Source organism: Dermacentor albipictus, chromosome 1, assembly GCF_038994185.2.
Source record: "Dermacentor albipictus isolate Rhodes 1998 colony chromosome 1, USDA_Dalb.pri_finalv2, whole genome shotgun sequence".
Lineage (NCBI taxonomy): Eukaryota > Metazoa > Arthropoda > Arachnida > Ixodida > Ixodidae > Dermacentor > Dermacentor albipictus.
The window spans coordinates 151,968,571-151,988,215 of NC_091821.1; the positions used below are offsets into that span (position 1 = coordinate 151,968,571).

Here is a 19,645-nt window from a genome sequence, read left to right on the forward strand (position 1 = left end):
GGCTGAACATTGGAAGACGAAGGTAATTTTCAATGGCCTGGTAAAAGAGCAAGAATTCATGGTCGTCAGTGAGTATCTAGAATGTGTGCAGAAGTACGTTTATCTGGTTCATTTACTCACAGGGGATTCTGTATCATGAGAAGGAAATTCACAGAATAATAATATTCTGTGAATTTAATATAATATTCTGGAGCGTGTGCCATAGGAATTACCAAATAATTTCCAGGAGCTTACACTTATCACTGAAAAGAAAAGTTTGCATTCATTGCATTCTAACATATTGGGCAGAAACTTGGTGGCTAAGAAATATGCAACCATGTGCTGCGCGATCATATACCATCCTTACGGACGTGCGGGTGCTGCTGGCCTTTCCTTGAGGCCTTATGAAATAGTGATTATAATATTGCCTCATTTTTTACAGCGAAGTTGTATAGCTGTACCTCCCAATGGGTCTGCCGTCTCCGTAGGCAAACACTAGGGAGGCACGCGCCGCCTGCACCGCTGGATTCCTTGCGCACCAGCAGATGGCGCTCGCCTCCGCGCATCCATCGCAGCGGCGGCGCCGGCCGTGCGGGGGAAGGGTGACAAATGAACCAGAAAGCTCGCCTTCGCGCGCAGCGTTCGCCACAAGCGTTTGCCGGTTAAGATTACGATTGCATAAGCTGCAGTTTGGGGGGAGCATCAACTGTAGCATACGAAGCAAGGAGTGACGTAATTACACTTTCGTATATAAAAGAAGAACCCGCCTAGTAACTGAGTTGTGTTGTGACAGGGCAATGAGAAGCCCACGTGTAGTGAAGATTCCTGCAGAACAGCGTGCATACGACGCACGACGAAAGTGTGGTTAAGTGCACTTCTCTTCTCTCCGGTCCACTCATTGTAGGTGCACGAAGTGGCGGTACAAGCCAAGTCACAGGCGTTTGAAAGGTCTTAGGCTAATAATTAGGTAAAGTGTGTGTGAAAGTCGCCATGTCAATAATTTCAAGCTATGTCGCAACGGGTAACCGCTCTAGTCGTTTACAGCTTCGCTCTCTAACCACCTTCACAGAGTGGATCGGAGACCTTTTTTTTTTCTTTCTTTAATTGGCACCGCAATAAAGACATTTAGGCGCTTTGCAATAAGGGCACTGCTATTCCTTCGAGGGTGCAGTGAACGGGCGAGCGCGGTGTCGCTTGTCGGCACTATAACAGACGCCCGCAAAAGGAAGCTGTCGAAAAGGGGCGTGTACTGATTTGCCGTGAGAATCTGCAGATGCATGATGTGCGATCATGCTACCGGTTGACCGCGCTTCTTTCTTTCCTTGTCGCTTAATATGGGTTTTGCTTCCTTCTCGCGCTCTTACGACGCCGCAAGTTAAGTGCGCTGCCACTTCGGTTGCATCCTTATCTTAGCGTAAAAACCTTTTGGCTAAGAAATTGCGTACGAAAGGCGCGGTTTAGTGAATTCCGCTCCTCAAGTTTAAATAGCCACAACGGCTACGACACAGTGACCGCACTACGGTTTGCCCCCCTCCCCCCCCCCTCTTTGTTACGCTGCTTACTTTGTTACAACACACTGGTTTGGCTTGCCATTTGTAAGTGACTCTTTGAGAGACGTAATATTTTTACAAACTTTTGTTTTTTTTTAACATTATTTTGTAATAGTGCGACCTTCATATGTAATTTTCTTTTCGCTCCTGCGTTATGTTCTGTTCCTATTTGCGCGCTCTATTTGTCGTTGCGTCATTTTATTCTTTGTGGCCTGCCATCTTGCTGTTTCTTTCCTTTTGAATTCCCTTCTTCCTATCTAGAACTTCTGTTTGTATCCCCTCCTTGGAGAGAGGAAGAGAGAGAACCCTTTAATGAAAGGCAGAAATTTTAGCCGCCGTATAGACATCGCTGACATGCTACTCTGCATGGGGAGGGGAATTGAGGAGAGAAATAAAGAACGAGAGAGGCGGAAAAAAAAGGAAAAAGTTAAAAAAAATAGGCACTTAGTTTTCTGACTCGTCGGCAACGGCGTGCGCAATGGTAGAGTCCTTCAGTGTATGAACCATCCTACAATGAGGTGACAGAATTCGCCGCGTGAAAGGTGCATGAGGGTGATAGAGTAGAACCATGTTGACCATTAGTTGACCAATGCTTTGTAAGTATGTAAATAAAAAATTCATCGCACGCCTCTGTTGCGTGAGGCAGGCTAAAGGGCCTAAGACACAGACAAATGGCAAAGGTCTCTGTTTAAGTGAATGCATGCAATGTTCATAGAACGCGCGCGCGTCGGCGTACTCCCGACACTCAAACAGGATATCCTCCACTGTTTCGATTGAGCCACAGTTGCTGCAGTGTGAACTTGTCACTTGATCGAAGCGGTACCGTAAGGCATTTCCATAGGCGGTGTTCAGGCGAAGACGATGATATTGAGTTTCCAAATGACGAGGAATGCTGGATGGGAGTCTGGATCTGAGAGTTGGGTCGATTGAGTATAGGAAAGGACAATGTTGCATCGGCAAGCTCCAGAGCCGATCCTTTTCTTCAGAAGCAAATCCTTATAAAGAGAAGACAGACATTGTGCACTTCTCGGTGGCAATCGCAACCCCTGTTCTTTCCTTGCCTGTATGTTTTCATATTGAATAGTAGTAGTAGTAGTAGTAGTAGTAGTAGTAGTAGTAGTAGTAGTAGTAGTAGTAGTAGTAGTAGTAGTAGTAGTAGTAGTAGTAGTAGTAGTAACAATAATAATAAAAATAATAATTATAATGACAATATTGTTACTTGTCCAGCACGGTTACGCATATCCGATCTTCTATCACAGCGTTTGAAGACATGTCATGCCATAAGATAGCGCCACGACAATTCTGCGTCAATTCGGCGCGCAGTTTTCGGTCTTAGTAATGTCAGGCGGGAATGATAGGCTTCCCATTTCGCTAAGCGCTGCTCGTTACGTTTCGAAGAAAACTGTATATATATATATATATATATATATATATATATATATATATATATATATATATATATATATATATATATATATATATATATATATAGTCATATCATAAGCCAACAAACATTGACACCGAGTTCTCCTTGGTGTCAATGTTTGTTGGCTTATCATAGCTAGAAGCGTACGGTGAGGGGCTAGTTGGTATGACATTATGAGAACAAAGAAAAACTGCGCAAGAAAGAACCACACGACACAGGCGCAGACTAGCAACTGGTTTAATGCTCCAACGCCTCTTTCCCACCGACAACAGAACGCATGCGCACGAACCACAAAGACCAATGCCGCTATCATGTAGTCAAGCCTAGAAACGCCAACTCCTTGCGGTACAAATGTATGGAAGCCTCGCTAACACATTTATCAGGCCCTAATCTCGCGATTTCTAAAGCTTCGATTACTTCACGCTCTGTCTTATCCCTTGCGCGTCCGACAGTCCTGCCGAAAAGTGGGGTACGAACTTTGCCGTCATGCCTGCAGGTCTTGCAATGCTTAGGAAGATGCTGTCCTCTAGAATCATCTAGAAATCGCGAGATTAGGGCCTGATAAGTGTGTTAGCGAGGCTTCCATACATTTGTACCGCAAGCAGTTGGCGTTTCTAGGCTTGACTACATGATAGCGGCATTGGTCTTTGTGGTTGGTGCGCATGCGTTCTGTTGTCGGTGGGAAAGAGGCGTTGGAGCATTAAACCAGTTGCTAGTCTGCGCCTGTGTCGTGTGGTTCTTTCTCTGTCTTGTTCTTTTTTTCGCAGTTTTTCTTTGTTCTCATAATTCTTATGATATGACTAATAAAATCGGGCCCCTCGGTTAACCCCCTTTCTTCTCGTATATATATATATATATATATATATATATATATATATATCGGTGGTTCTCGCCAAGATCGGTGACAAGCGCAAGTTCCCCTCGCGCCATCTGCGGAAGGCAAATGCTCATATTTCGTGAGGGAACTAACCTGGCTATAGGCTGCATGAAACTATTGGAATCTAACAAATTCCGCTTCTATGAACAAAATGGCGCTGGAAGTGTGTTAATTACGACGTTCGTATGTGCTCTGTTTTTATCGCACGTGCGGTAAAACTTGATCTTATGTCCCTGCCAGACTTGTGTTTACGTCCAGTGAGCATATATCTGCTGTTCGCCGCCACCGCGACGGCGGATTTCGTCGATCCTAAATCCTTTAGGATTCAACGATGCAAGCGCGCTGTCCTTGATCCTCGAGCAGCAATATCGCACACATAGCGTCTTCCTCGCAATACATCGCCCTGAAACGGCGCCTTTAGTCGGCGCCGCTTTTGTTGTACCCGCCTCGGAGCGCGGTGTGGCTTACGCATCAAAACAGTGCCACGGCCGATCCACTTAGGTCGGCTGGCGTCCCGTTTTCAAGCCCACTCGAATATCAGCGGCACCGCTGCTTGGGTATGAGGATTTTAAAGCGGATGTCGCTACTCCTGACAATAGGACATGCACACTTGAAATAACCTTAGAAGCAGTATAAGCCGCGACCGTCTCAATCCAGCTGACCCCGGTCCGAAATGTCAGAGCAAACGGCACTAAAATGCACTAGACCTCACGGTAACATTATGAGGGAGGGGAGGAGGAAAGAGAAAAGAAGAAGGCAGGGAGGTTAACCAGAATAGCGTCCGGTTGGCTACCCTACACCGGGGGAATGGGAAAGGGGAAAGCAAAGATCACAGGGAGAGAGAGGAGGGAAGGAAAGAAGGAAATTGCGGCAAGTTCGCTGACGCGTGTGGTTTTACAGAAATCTGCATTAATAGTCACAGGTGGTCGCACAAACCCGTCGTCCTTAAGAAACACAAAAGCGCCTTCACCGCTTTATGGGCCGACGGGCGATGGGGGCGGTGTTCCAGCAGCACCTGCACAGAAAGCGGCCGATTGTCCAGTTTTTGGAAAGCTTTGGCAAGTTCTTGTCTCTCTAGGGCATATCTTGTACAGTGGCACAGTAGGTGGTCGATGTTTTCTTCGGTGCCACAGACCTCGTATGCTGCACTGTCAGTCACTGCAATTAATGTAGAGTATGTCTTTGTGAAGGCAACTCCTAACCAAAGGCGACAGAGAAGCGTAGCTTCACGTCGAGGAAGTCCGGGTGGAGGTCGGAGCTGCAGGGAGGGGTTTAGTCGATGTAGTCGTGTCAGTCGTAAGTTTTGCGAGTTCCACTCGGTCACTGTGAGGCTACGTGCCAGGTGTCGAAGCTGCCTTGCAGCGTCAGTCCTCGAAAGTGGACTCGGAACGCTGTGCTCTTCTTGATGAGCTGTGCGAGCAGCGTTATCGGCGGAATCATTGCCACTGATTCCACAGTGGCCAGGTACCCACTGAAAAACGTCTTCGTGGCCGTTTTGTTGGACATCATGGTGAAGTTTCACGGTAACATTATGAGAAACAAAGAGGTCAAGGCCACGGAAGATGTTGTCAAAACGTCGGTCACTCGTTCCTTAGCATATAATATACGGACGCTAGGTAGCTGCAAATATTCAATGATACCGATACAGGTATGTTTCCGCCTTCAACCAAGCAGGTATCCGTAGTGCCAGTTCATGTCGCAACATTGCTCGTACCGTATGACGGTTAATGTACCACTTTATTCATCTTTTGAACTGATTTTAAAAAGCCGCTTGTGGCAATTACCGCTGTTGCGTCTTTTAATGTGGACTACTAGAAGTGGCGCACAGGACTTGCCTGATAAATCACAATGTTCAAGCAGCTAATTCGCACAAGTTTCACTAAACAGCCTTTTAATCGATCACTTTACATATAGGGGATATTTCGATTGTAGAAACGAAGCCGAAAAATAACGGAGTCATGTGTCAATTCCGACCCTGTAGCAGCAGTTTCAAGATATCTGTTCCTAAATTTTCCTTACAAAAATGCAGTCGCGTTACAGTTAGTTGCGTTCCAAAACCTGAAACGGAAGCTTTTTGGAAATTATGAGAGAGTTATAGCTGGGCGGGCTTAGGGGCCGGCGGGCGAGTGGAGACGGCAGCGGAGCGGAAGAGTCTTAGCTCAGCGATCCCTCGCTCGATCGAGTGGTGTTTGGAGTGGAGTTAAGAGTGGGACGCTTTGCTTCGCCACCTGTCGAACCAGGTTGGAGTTACTGCGAAAAGATCAGCACGCGCACTTCAGGTTCTCGATCGCGGTCATCCACTTCAAATGGTCGCCAAACAGCCTCGTTGCTAAAACCTCCCGCAGGCTACAGAGGTCCTCTTCAGTGGCCAAGCACCTCCGAGGCCTTTTCGCCTGCAAGAGAGCCAGCACCGCGTCTGAAGACGACGCCGACGAGATGCCACTGCTGCTCGTGCGCACGGTCGTCATTCGCTTCGCAAGAACGCTGGCCACGCCAGCGTACCGCACGTGCGCAGTGGCGTCCACGCTGGCCCGCTGAACTATAACTCTCTATTAACTGTGACGCAAACGTATTCCTTAGCACATCTTGAGGACAGATACCTCAGAACTCGGTAATTCTCGTTAATTGGGAACAGTGATTACGCATATTGAGATTCTGATATGTTGCGCAAATAATGTTTGATTTTTTGAGTAATCCAAAGTGGCTAAATAACGCTTACACCACTGACGAGTTTTTAATGAGGTAGACCTGGTGCTGGTGCCTTTTTTTTTGGGAGAGGGGGGGGGGTGGAAACATAGCTCATTTTTAAAACTTTAATGTGGCAAATAGCACAATTATAATCCTTGAAGTGGATTACTAGAAATGCATAATTGAATAGTTAACAGCAGATCACTAATTAAGTTTCTAACCAATTGACGGCACATATTATAATTCAGGAATTATGGACAGCAAGCATATACGGCATCTCCATTTCGAACGAATTTTGAGGATGTGACTGGCTTCGAGATATGCGCTGTGAAACTTACAGTAAAAATGCACTGTAGTTTCACTTGCATTTTTAACAAATGGCCTTTTTCTGCATTCAAGTACGCACACACACACAACAACAAAAAAAAACTTGGAGCGCCGATGTATTTCGTCGCACACTTTGGGGGTGAATATCTCGTAGCTGGTGTCATCCTCAGAATTTCATCCTCACAACTCGCCGGCTACAATTTACGAATTGCAATATAAAGTAATTACTTAAAAACTTATTTGTAAAACTTTGGCAATTAGCCAATTATTCACTCTTGATTTCTCGTGCACGTGATGTCCATCCCTTTGAACAGTACAGTTCAAGCATTAGAACTGCGCTATTTGCCATAGGCGACATCGGAAAACTTGTGTAGTCTACAAAAAAAGGAACAACCGGTGCATCTTACAGGCAACAAAAAACTTTCGTTACCTTTCCAGTCGTATATCCGTTGCCTTCTGTATAGGGCACACGAAGCAGGGCCCCATACACTGTATTGCGAAGCCTGCATGTTTCTTTAGCATTTATTCGCTATACGATGCCTAAAATTAAGGGAGCCCGTTACGGAACCCCATGTGGTCAAAAATTATTCCGGAGACTGTTAAAATAATGTTAATATTAATATGATTGTTAATGTTAAAATAGCCCTTGAGGCAGTATTCATTTCATGTCATTTTATTTCTTGTAGGGGGTTTTACATAAGGGGTGGGGTTAACATGAGAAAGTAAAACATTTTTTTTTCATGATGACAGGTGGGTTGCAACTTTTTCTAGGAAGGTTGATGGACAGGTGATGGCTGCAATTTCATGGGGAAGGTCATTGCAGTCACTTGCTGTTCGGAGGAAAAATGACTTGGAAAATGTAGTCGTACAGGCACGTCGGCGTGAGACATTCAGCGGATGACCAATTCGGCGAGACGTGCCGGATGGCGGTGCCCAGATGTATGGCTGCTGTTTGAGCTGGGAATAATAAAATTTGTGAAATAGGCACAGGCTAGAAATACGGCGACGGAGAGAAAGACTGCATAATTGGGTCTGTAGGTTGAGAGATGAAACACTAATATCGGATGAGTATGAGCGGTGTGAGGCCTCTCCCATACTTCTCCAACTGCCCCGGTCATGTACTAATTGTGGCCATGTTGTCCCTGCAAACTTCTTAATCTCATCCGCACACCTAACTTTCTGCCGCCCTCTGCTACGCTTCCCTTCCCTTGGAATCCAGTCCGCAACCCTTAATGACCATCGGTTATCTTCCCTCCTCATTACATGTCCTGCCCATGCCCATTTCTTTTTCTTGATTTCAACTAAGATATCATTACCTCGCGTTTGTTCCCTCACCTAATCTGCTCTTTTCTTATCCCTTAACGTTACACGTATCATTCTTTTCATAGCTCGTTGAGTCGTTCTCAATTTCTGTAGAACCCTTTTCGTGAGCCTCCAGCTTTCTGCCCCGTACGCGAGTACTGGTAAGACACAGCTGTTATACACTTTTCTCTTGATGGATAATGGCAAGCTGCTGTTCATGATCTGAGAATGCCTGCCAAACGCACCCCAGCCCATTCTTATTCTTCTGATTATTTCAGTCTCATGATCCGGATCCGCTGTCACTACCTGTCCTAAGTAATGCATTCCCTTACCAGAGGAGACGACGACGAAGTGTCCTGTGTGGAACGCTGCCTTCTTGTCTCTAAGAGTATGAAGCTACTTTGTGGGAGACGCTGCTCTCTTAACTACGGCGATGGACGTGGAGTCGCCTGGAGAGGTTCCTGGTCCTTCTACGTCAATAGCGGCCGCACCGAGAAAGCGGTCTGGTCACCCGAGTGACACCGACAGCGAGGACACTGTGATCTGCTCAGGGACCAGTGATGAAACCTCGGATGACAGCGACTTCGCGCCCGTAGCGATGATGTACGCTCATCATCGTGATGTACGCTCACGTTATACACTCATGACCTGTGCCACGAGGCACACGCACGATACGCTCGTGATATACGCTCACGTTATACACTCACGACGTGCGCCACGAGGCACACTTATGATACGCTCGTTATATACGCTCACGTTATACACTCATGACATGCGCCACGAGGCACACATTATGCCCCACCTTTCGTCAGCCAGATGGTTGCGACGTGACGTGTGCAATGATGCACGCACTAAGCACTCCTTCAGTTGGCCCGAACAGTGAAGCCGCCGTTGCGTCGGGGGGGAGAGAGAATCAACTTTTGTGCTGAGCCCTTAGTGACGGGTGGTGCGCGCTTGCACCAGATGGGGTGGAACCTTATTCTCAGGTCCCATATGTGTCCAGCAGTTCCTGGCCCCTAGCCGCCAGCGCGAGCTGGGTCGGTAGGTCGGGGCTGGACAACAAGGTCTCCCATCGCTCGGGGGGGTTGGGGCTGGGGAGGGTGGGGGGTAGGGGTGGTGGGGGGTTCTTGAGCTTAGTGCACTCTGCAAGGATGTGTGCTAGAGTGCCTTTTGACCGTCTGCAAAAAGGGCATGAAGTGTCATGCTCTGTTGGGAACATCTTATGCAAGAGCACTGGATGCGCTAGCGACCCCGCTTGCATGCGTCGCACGATCGTTTGCTGAATTCGGTTGAGTTGCGGATGCGGACGGGGAAGCCTACATCTGCCGCTTCTGTACATTTGCGTGATGTCTTTGTAGCTTGTCACGGGGTGCGGTAGCCCTGGCTCGTCCTCGGCCCGGATCGATAGTTCTCGGGCATAGTGGTCGGCGAGTGCGTTGCCTTCCACTTGCGAGTGAGCCGGGACCCACACGAGCTCAACGGCCCGCCCCGGTGATTTGCATTTGTTGAGGATCGCTAGTGCCACGGAAGAGATGTTCCCCTTGCGGTAGCTTGCGTAGGCGGTCTGGGAGTCTGTGACAACGGTCCTCACTCCCGGTTGTGCGAGTGCGAGGGCCACGGCCACTTCTTCTGCTTCGGCTGTATTCGTCGTCCGTATCGACGCGCCTGTGACAAGTTTATCTATGGTGGTGACGACCGCCGTTGCTCTGGTTCCGTGCTTGGGAAGTGAGGCGTCCGCGTAGAGGACCTCGGGGTCCTCTTCCAGCTGTCGAGCCAGTGCCTTGGCCCGCGCAGAGCGTCTCTCGTTGTTCCTCCCCGGCTGCATGTTCCGGGGGAGGGGCTTGGTCTTAATAATGTCTCTCCACGTTGTGGGGAGCGGCTCCGTTGTCGGTAGCTGTTCAATTTGCCATCCTATCTTGCGTAGGACGGCCCGACCGTGCTCTGTCCGGCTCAGCCTTACCCTCTGGTGGGATAGGTGTGCTTCCACCAGCTCTTCCACCGTGTTGTGGGCACCCATTTCCAGCAGCTTCTGCGTTGACGAGTAGACTGGGATGCCCATGGCGAGTTTTACTGCTTTCCTTATCGTCGTGTTCAGCGTTTCGCGGTTCACCTTCGCAAGCTGGAGGTACGGGGCGGAGTACGTTACGCGTGACACGACGAATGCCTGCACCAGGCGCAGTGCGTCTTCTTCTTTGATTCCTCTGTTCCGGTTGGTGACTCTCCGGATCATGCTGAGGACTTGCTCGGATGTGGTCTTGATTTTGTTGACGGCTGCGTGCGCCTTGCCGTCGCTGCACAACAGCAGGCCCAGTATCCGGATCTGCTGCGTTGGTTTGATCTCTGTGCCGTCGATGGTGATGATTATGTTTGGCGGCGGCTCTTTCTTCGGTCTTCCGGGCTGTACCATGAGCAGCTCCGATTTCTGTGGAGCGCAGCTCAGGCCACAGGTCCTGGCATACTCGTGGACGGTCGTTGCCGCTCTCTGCAGGGCTTCCTCCACCCAGGCATCGGAACCCGCGCGGTTCGTCCACACCGTTATATCGTCGGCATAGAACGCGTGGTCCACGCCCTCGATCTGATTGAGTAGTTCGGGCAGGGGCAGGAGTGCTAGGTTGAAAAGCAGAGGCGACAGGACAGACCCCTGTGGGGTACCCCTGTCTCCGAGCTCCACAGGCTCTGACCGTTCATTTCCTATCCGGATAGTTGTTGCTCTATTGGTTAGGAAATCTTTGATATAACCGTAGGTCTTGCGGCCACACCCCGTCTTGCGCAGGTTCTCGAGCACGCTGGCGTGGGACACGTTGTCAAAGGCCCCTTTGAGGTCCAAAGCCAGTATACCCCGGGGCGCGTGCCTCGTTGCTTTTTTAATCACCAATTCGTGTAATTGGATCAAGACGTCTTGGGTGCTCAGGTGCTGGCGGAATCCATACATGGTCGCCGGCATCTGATTTGTCTCGTCCAGGTGTGCTTGAAGTCTTCTGAGAACCATGCGTTCCATGACCTTGCCCACACAGGACGTGAGCGAGATGGGGCGCATGTTCTCGATGGTCAGAGGTTTGCCGGGTTTAGGTATGAACCGTACCTCGGCCTCTTTCCATTCTGCGGGCAACTTCGAGCTTTCCCAGGTTCTGTTTATGTGACCCAGGAGCCCACGTGCCGCCGCATCACTCATGTTATTGAGCAGCTTGTATGTAATGGCGTCCATTCCTGGTGCGCTCGCCTTATTACTCTCGTCTATGGCTGTTAACAACTCCGTGATGGTGAACGGTTCATCCAATGCCGGATTTTCCGGTCCCCCGTACTCCTCCGGTATCGGAAATCGCCCTCTCTCCGTCTTGAGGTAGATCGCCTTGAGGTCTTCAATGAGCCTTTGGCCGTTGCCATCGTAAGCGTTCAGAACTTTGGTGAGGTTGCGGTTGGTTGCGGTCTTGCTGCTCAACGGGTCGATCAGGTGTCGGGGGAGTGTGCTCGTCTCGCACCCCTGAGGCCAGGCACCGCTTCTCACCCAGACCGAAATTGACCTAATATTATTTTCGAAGGCATTAATTTACCTTGTTCACAGGAGCCTCTCTGAGAAGTTTGACGTCAATCAGAGCGTTTTTGCCGTGTTTTCTCTCTGCGCCGTCGGCCACGTTTGATACCATCGCTCGGTCAGGCCGCCGACAGATTTTCGCGTAATGGGGCATATAATGTTTCCGCGTTAAAAAGGTCTTAAACGCGAGGTGCATGAGTGTCCGTGTATAGCGATATAGGGCAATATTTCAGCAAAAACTCCATGCACCATTTAATTGTCACTGAATGTGCTATCAGCAAGCAGTCAAGCCAGTACCAGTGGCTAAATGTGGAGAATGAACAGACTATCGAGCTCTAAAGGACGGCCAAAAGGAAACGTTAAAAAGCTGCTTTTTTTCTGACAACTCTAAAGGTAGCGCATTGCGTTGTGAGGCTAGGGATAGGTGCTAGAGGAGCCCAAAGTTTCGCAGTATAGACCCATTTCCTGCTGCGGTATGCAGCGCCCCCCTCCCCCCAGGTAAATGAGAGAACAATATATATATATATATATATATATATATATATATTTATATATATATATATATATATATATATATATATGTGTGTGTGTGTGTGTGTGTGCGTGCGTGTGCGTGTGCGCGTGTGCGTGTGCGTGTGCGTGTGCGTGTGTGTGAATTGGTTCTTTCAATAAATGACCGCGGACATTTCACGCACCCTGTTTTGTGGACGCCTTTGACCGGACGCTCGGATGTTGTGCAATGTGTCTACAGTCGTAATAACGGCGTCCCTGTAGTACAACACATTTTCCACCGCCGCTGCTGAGTGGAAGTCAAGCCGTTGCGATAATGTGCAGTCGGCAATCAGGCGGACGCGCTAATTACTGTGCTTTCGCGTAATTACGATGAAAAGGTGTTCCTAGCGCAAGTAGCCTACATTGGGAAGAATGAAAAATAGTCAAGGCAGAGTGCCTGACCTCTGACGGCAATGAGATGACACTCCGAATGCGAGAGACGCGCACCTGTTTGATGAGTTAATAAGCAAGCCTTGCCAAGCCTAGGGTAGCACAATCAAGCAGAATGGGTGGGTTTCTATAGTTGTGAAAGGCGTACACAATAAATGGCTTTAGAATATTGGACTGAAATTCTTTGGGACCACAGAGAAATAGGGGGTCGCCAGTGCGCATGCGCTGAACCTAATGTACCCTTTGGGTTCTGGGTTAGCTTCAATCGTATTTCGTCGACCCCATGTACTGGTACTACGAACTTCTTAGTAACGGCATACTAACAACCCCAAATTGTCACGATGGTTAACTTTCGCGCAACCCTACGCACTGCGCAGTTCGTGCATGTTTTGTTGCCTACTCGATGCTGATGAGAATAGTTGTAGGGTGTTTGCATGCATTTCAGAGAATGCAGGCAAATAAGTTCACGCAGCATAGCTGGCGCGCATAAAACACTGTACCCTTCACAAAGGCGGCTCTTCGCTGTTGACAGATCGGCAGCTGTCGCCAGTCGCGTATGTGTGTAAGGAATCCTGTGCACTGATTGTTTTTGACAGGAAACATTACGTATTCCGGTAACGTGAAATCGCGCATCTCTGGAGCAGATTTCTGAAATGGCACGAACAGAGATATTTAGAACAGGAGCCCCGTATGTTTTGGTCCTCATATAATCTTGACCGGGTGAGGTGGGGCTTCACCGCAGGAATCAGCAAACGACGACGAAGCCGGGCATGGTGAGGAAAAAAAGTAGAAAAGATTGTATTCCCTTCATTGGTACATGAATGGGACTCTCATCTGAGTCTCGAGCGAACTTATTAACACGTGGGCCAGCACGACCTTAAATAACCATTGGTGGTCCTGTTGTCGTTGCCGTCTTCTTCCGCAGCCCGTGGAAGTAGTAGTGCTTTCGCCGTCCATCCTTTTGTGTCAGCTAGCGGAGAGCGAGGGGGGGGGGGGGGGGCACCTTGCCCTTTGGTTTCTGCTTCTATCCTTTTGTGTCAGCTCGGGGAAAAACGTGTCGTCGATTCGGAGAAGAGGGCAATTATGTTGACGTGGAGAAGCCTGTTTGAATGCTTCTCACATCTGACAGGTCAATCATAGCAGCCCGTCCGCCTCCACAGGAGGTCTCTAAGGGGCTGCAGTATCCGAGCACCTCGAAGAAACCGGTAGACCCCGTGCTTCTTGCTTTCTACCACCGATCGTTCCAACGCCCGCCTGGTGACACCTTCTGGAAATAAACCACGCCTAGCAAAATGCACAACCAACAGCGAGCGCTCAACCTACCACGAGTACTGCCAAGTTCACACGTCCTTCCCGTAACCTTATCAGAATCGTACCTGCAGCCCTCGTTTGAGATTCCTGAAAACTAACAAAGGAGAAAACCAGACTTTATTGCGTATTTCGACCAGCCTAATGTCTAACGTTTTTTATTTCCTTTTTTCAAGAAAGCCACGTTTGCTGAGAGACTGTGAAGGCACTGAAACTCACCAATAGTGTTAATCATAAATTCAAAATGGACAAACAAAATGCATTCGAATTAAAGCAAGGAACAGAAGGGGGCCTTTAGAATAATCAAGAAACTTATCGATGCGCCTAATTTGACAATTATTAACGCTTAATGCGCACCCGATTGGTTCGTTGTCTGAAAGCTTTCGGGTCTCGCCGAAGGCATCAAAGGCGCCAAGCATACTTGGCACTCTGTCGTCGTCTGCAACTTTGTGTGCCCGCGGCTTGCTTTTTCGTCCACGAAAATGAGGCCGTAAACGCAGGAGGAATTGTCAGCCTCCTTTTTCCCTCACTCTCGCGGCGCATTCTACTGCAGTGACAGTCCGACTAGTCCTGATCACACACGCATATCTCCGCCCCGCTGACCTTTCAGCCGAACTCGCGGAGACGCGTTCTGATTTCTTGTTAGGTGACGCTTTCGTTTTCTCACCAGCCATAACGAGCCCTCTAAAGTTTTGTGTTTTGCTTTGTTTAAAGTTTTTCCTGTTCGCTTGTCTTACGGGCTGCGGTAGTAGCGACTTTCTCTATTCTTTGCTGAGCCGAATACTTGGCTCGCTTGATCTTCCGCTGTTTCACTAATTTTTGCCATGCCAGGCGGCTGTGAAGTTCCCGAGCGTTGGGTTCCTGCCCTGCTGGACCGCCCTGGCATTCTCCTCTCCTTTTGACGATTCGGGAAGGTCGCCCAAGTTCGGAGGTACGAGAGAGTACTTAAGCGCCTCCTTGAACCTTTTCGGACTGTTAAAACTGGTCTCGTCTCCGCAAGGAACGTCCTCCGGTAGAGTCCTTGTTTCTACTTTCGCGACGTAATCGCTCCCTTCTTCCGTCGCGATTCCTTCAACCATCTTCAGTAAGTCTGAAGAGCTTTCCGAATGTGTTAGTGCCAAATTAGTCTCTAATACCTCTGCTAGCCTTTGCTGCGGTATTCCTACTGACCCGGATGCCTCCTCATTAACGCCTTTTTCACTGATTTCACTACCTATGGACTGTGCTTCTTGAATGTCACTGTCACGAGACATATTTTTTGCTTTGTTGCCGTGATTTATCGCTGCCGTGACCTCTTGACCCTTGGAACGCGTGAGAGCTTGGACCGTATGGTCGCCAAAACTCCGGCCCTTCTTTAACAGCAGCTCTGAGTGAGTTGAATACAAGTTTGGATAGTGTTTCGACAGATTTGGCGATACTGCTGCTTCAGTCAGCAATAGTCCGAACGGCCCTTCAATCTTTACGCTGGCTATGGGCAAGCAAACATTATTATTCTCCACTACCTGCCGGATCCACGCATATTGCCAGGTGAAATCTTCAGGTTTCACAAACGCAGGGTGGACAATATCCATGGTAGCAGCTGAGTCCCTAAGTACTTTACACGGCATTCCATTTACTACGAGGTCGCGAAGATAGGTTTCTAAGAGGTACAAGTTGTCATCACCGTCTTTCACGACAGAAAAAACAATTCTAGGCTTCCTAGAGACGATCGCCAAGTGTCCAGGCTCCTGGCAACGGAAACAGACGATCGGTTTTCAAGCCTCAAACGCTGTTTCTATTTTTCTTTTGTCTTTCACTGCGGCGTTATTCTCTCCTGAATTATCGGGCTGCACGTCTTTTGTCCCTCATCCAGCCTTTTCGTGGTGAACTGGGCGCCTGCTTTCCTCTTTGCTTAATTTAGTGAATGGCCTGACACGCGTTTTCTCTGATTCGCGACGTGCGGCGAATTCATCAGCGAGCACTGCAGCATGTTCTAAGCCCTTCTCGCCCGACCTATCTTGAATCTACGGGCGCATTTCTTCGCTCAAGGACCCATAGAACTGCTCTAAGTAGAATAACTCAACGACCTTGTCGTGACAACCGAACGCGTCTTCCCCTTTTAGCTACTCAATTATATTGGCTTTCAACTTGTAAGTGAAATCTTGAAAAGATTCGCCCGCTGTTATAGCTGCCTGACGAAAACGACGACGGAAAGCCTCCGCTGAGAGTCGATATTTCCTTAGCAACGCAGCCTTGGCGTTCTGATAGTCATCTGCGTCGTCTCTGGTTAGACTTGCAATTATTTCGGTTGCTTCGCAAGGAAGAACGGTCAGAATGTGTTGTGGCCAACTCGCTAGTGCCAACCCGTTTTTGTCGTAGATTCTTTCAAAATTAACGAGAAACAATCCCATGTCATCGTTTACCTTGTACGACGGCATGATATCTTTTATTTTAACTCCTGCTTCACCTGAACGTCTTTCATTTATTGAGACGTTATTTGCCGATTTCCTGCCCGGATCCCACTGCACGTCTAGTTGTTTTAGCTTTATTTCGTGAGCTCTGGGCTTATCTTCTGCAGCGATTTGCTCAGCTTTTTGCCTTTCCTCTGGAGATCTTTGTTCAGCTTTCTCAGCTCTTTGCTTTTCTTCTGCAGCTTTTTGTTCAGCTTTCTCAGCTCGTTCGTCTATCTCTTTCCATGCTTCTGAAATTTCGTCCTCAAGAGCCCTGCACTTCTCAATCGCCTCAATAAGCTGCAGCTTTCTCTTACTTTTCCCGACCTCAATTCCCAGCTTTTCACAATTTAACAACTCTGGCTTTCTCCATTTGCTTTAATCCATGGTAAATCCCGAACAACGACTTTCTTACTCTGCTGTGACTTGAGGAAGCTTTGAACAGGAGCCTGCACGCACAGAAACTAATTTGCAGTTTTAGAAAGCACACGACCTAAAACTTGGCAAATTTTCAAAGAATGTCAAGCGCTCACCATTCTGCTGAAGCCAGGACGAAGGGTGGAGTATCCCATTGCTGCCTACCAGCTGGTATAACGTCGATCGAGTGAGGCGGGCCTTCACCGCAGGAATCAGCAAACGACGACAAAGCCGGGTGTAGTGATGATGAAAAAAGTAGAAAATGTTGTAGTCACTTCATTGGTACATAGATGTGGCTCTCATCTGAGTCTTGGGCGGTCTTATTAACACGTGGGCCAGCAGAGCCTTAAATAACCACTGGCGGTCCTGTCGTCGTCGCCGTCTTCTTCCGGAGCCTGTGGAAGTAGTAGGGCTTTCGACGTCCATCCTTTTGTGTCAGCCTGTGGAGAGCGGGGTGGGCGGCGCATTCTTGCCCTTTGGTTTCTGCTTCTATCCGTTTGTTTCAGCTCGGGGAAAAGCGTGACTTCGTCTTGACCCCCGGTTTCTTCTTTTATCCTTTTGTGCCAGCTCGGGGAAAGGCATGTTGTCGATTCGAAGAGGGCAATTATGTTGACGTGGAGAAGCCCGTTTGGATGCTTCTCACACCTGACAGGTCGATGATAACAGGCCCCAGAGAGCCCTGTACAGGCTCGTTTTGGTACGTACGAGGTACCACGATTAGAATAGAGTTTTGCCTCCGCGGTACGCATCTGCGTTCGCATCGTCAATGCGGCTGTAAAAAGCGATGCAGCGATATAAAGTAAAATAAAAGCTGGCAATGGAATCGCCTTGGGCATGCCTACTGCAGTTTTAATAAGAATTTGGGGCGTTAATTCAGTAAATGCTAACAATTTGCTGCGTTTAATTCTGAGCGATTTATTTGCCACCATCAGCTGAAGAAATATAGAACAGGTATACACGAGCCGCCAAAACCTTCCCGCTTTATGCCTACAAACTCTTCCATCGGCAACCGACTGAAAAAGTCCAGTGATTTATCGACCAATAATCCTCATTACACAAGGTGAGAAGTGATAGCTTACATAAACATAAATGATTATGCCGGCTTGTTTCCCCTATTTGTGTACCGGAAATGCTAGGAGTAACTAAAACGCGAGGTCGTATTTGATGATTACAGCAAGAGTCGTTGCTTTGATGTGTGGCGCCGTGCTTGTTGAGTCCAAGACTTAAATTAAATTTTAAGGCGACAATGCTGTTGCTTGATTTTGGGGGCTTGCATCGACATTAACACAGAATACAAAGGCTCTCTTAGATGCGGCACACGCGCAGTAGCGAGCCCCTATTTGTGGCCCCTGAGTACTCGGTTTGGTTCAGTATTCAAAACTTGTCTAATGTGTATGCCTAGCATTACTAGAAGCCCAGCTATCCTGTCTCTACTAAGGCTCGGCAAGGCTACGCATATCGAGTTCACGTAGTTCATGAAACAGGTGCACGTCTGTTGGGTTCGGAGTGTCGTCTCTTTGCCGTCGGAGGCCAAGCGACACTTTATACGTACATGGTAGTACTTTGTAGATGAAAGAAGGAACAAGACTAGGAAGTAGCGTCAAGTGACAATTTTTGAAGCCAGTATTGGCTTCGATAGCCAATACTGGCTATTGGGAGCAGTGGGAGGCCGTGTTGCTCAGCTCCGACCCTGACCTGCAGGCCAAGGTCATCGAGAGAGCTGAAGAAGCCGCCCGGGCCCAGGGGCTCGTGGCTGCCTAACAACAAGGTCATCCGTCAATACCTTGTTTTCAAATAAAGTCTTTACTCACTCACTCAAGCCAGTATTTAACAAACACAAAGGAAAACCTCAGGGCAAATAGGCCCTAACCACGTCATCGGCAAGCGTCAATTTCCAACTGCCGATTGCGCTGCCGTACGAGGAAAAGTAGAGTAGAGAGTGCGTGTTGAGGGCTGATCGCAACAAGGACATCACTAGGAGCTACCACGGACCAAGCAATAGAAATTTTTAGAAACAGGAGACCCAAAGTTAGGGGACGCTATCGGCCAGGCGTACAAAGGAATGTAAAAGCCGTGCGAATGATCTTGGGGCTTTGAGCACGCAAAGCCTGCTTGGGGACGCTATTTTTCAAACTTGTAATGCCTCGAAATGTCTGGCAACCATATCAGGCCTCCTTCCGCGCCAGCAGATGGTCCCCGAAGAGAGGGAGGTGCAACATCAGAGGACGTTGGCTTGCCGAGTCTAGCTAGCCGACGTCATGTTTCTCCGTGACTTTAGAGGAATGTTGAAACAGTCGCAGCGTCATTTAGTTTGTATAAATGGCAAGCGCATTGTGTCTACTTGTCTCTTCTTTTGTGCACCGTACTTTAGCGCTATGTCTTGTTCCCCGCACTCCCTCGTCAACATGCCCAACAATTCTACTGTTACTGCAACGTTCCAAATATTACGCGCCCCAATCATCGCGTTTCATTAGTCGCCGAGTGTGTCTCATAATGCAGTCATCACGATGCAGTTGGAATTAAGAGATTGGTTAGCTCCGACTTCCAAGCGTCCTGCCAAGTTTGCTAATGCAACTAGTTTTCCTAAACAAAACCGGGCACTCAAATAGCGCCCTCAGTCAACCTGGTGTTAAGCCGGCGCTCCTACAACTTTCGCAATTCCCTTTGTAGTTATCTGCAATAAGCCACTCCACTCATCTCCTCTTCTAAAATAAGCGCTCAGGAAAGTAGTGATGCTTTTAGCATTTCGTTTGTTAGAAAAAGAGACGAGTTCAGCCGATAAAACACGCTTCGTCACGCCAGAGAGAAGCTTCAAAGCCTGTTTCATTTCGCCATTCAACGGCGGAGATTGCATGCATTAGCGTACGG

General features: G+C 48.4%; 1 protein-coding gene across 1 annotated transcript in view; it reads right to left on the bottom strand.

Moving 5' to 3' along the window:
- The window catches only part of LOC135903023 (synaptogenesis protein syg-2-like), a 293,419-nt gene extending 275,806 nt beyond the window's left edge, over nt 1–17,613 (bottom strand). Inside the window, exons 1-2 of the mRNA XM_070537934.1 lie at nt 17,605–17,613; nt 16,894–16,975 (exon numbers count right to left, since the gene is read on the bottom strand). Of these exons, the coding sequence (XP_070394035.1) occupies nt 16,894–16,975; nt 17,605–17,613 (91 nt within the window). The remainder of the gene's footprint in view (nt 1–16,893; nt 16,976–17,604) is intronic.
- Nucleotides 17,614–19,645: the final 2,032 nt, after the last annotated feature.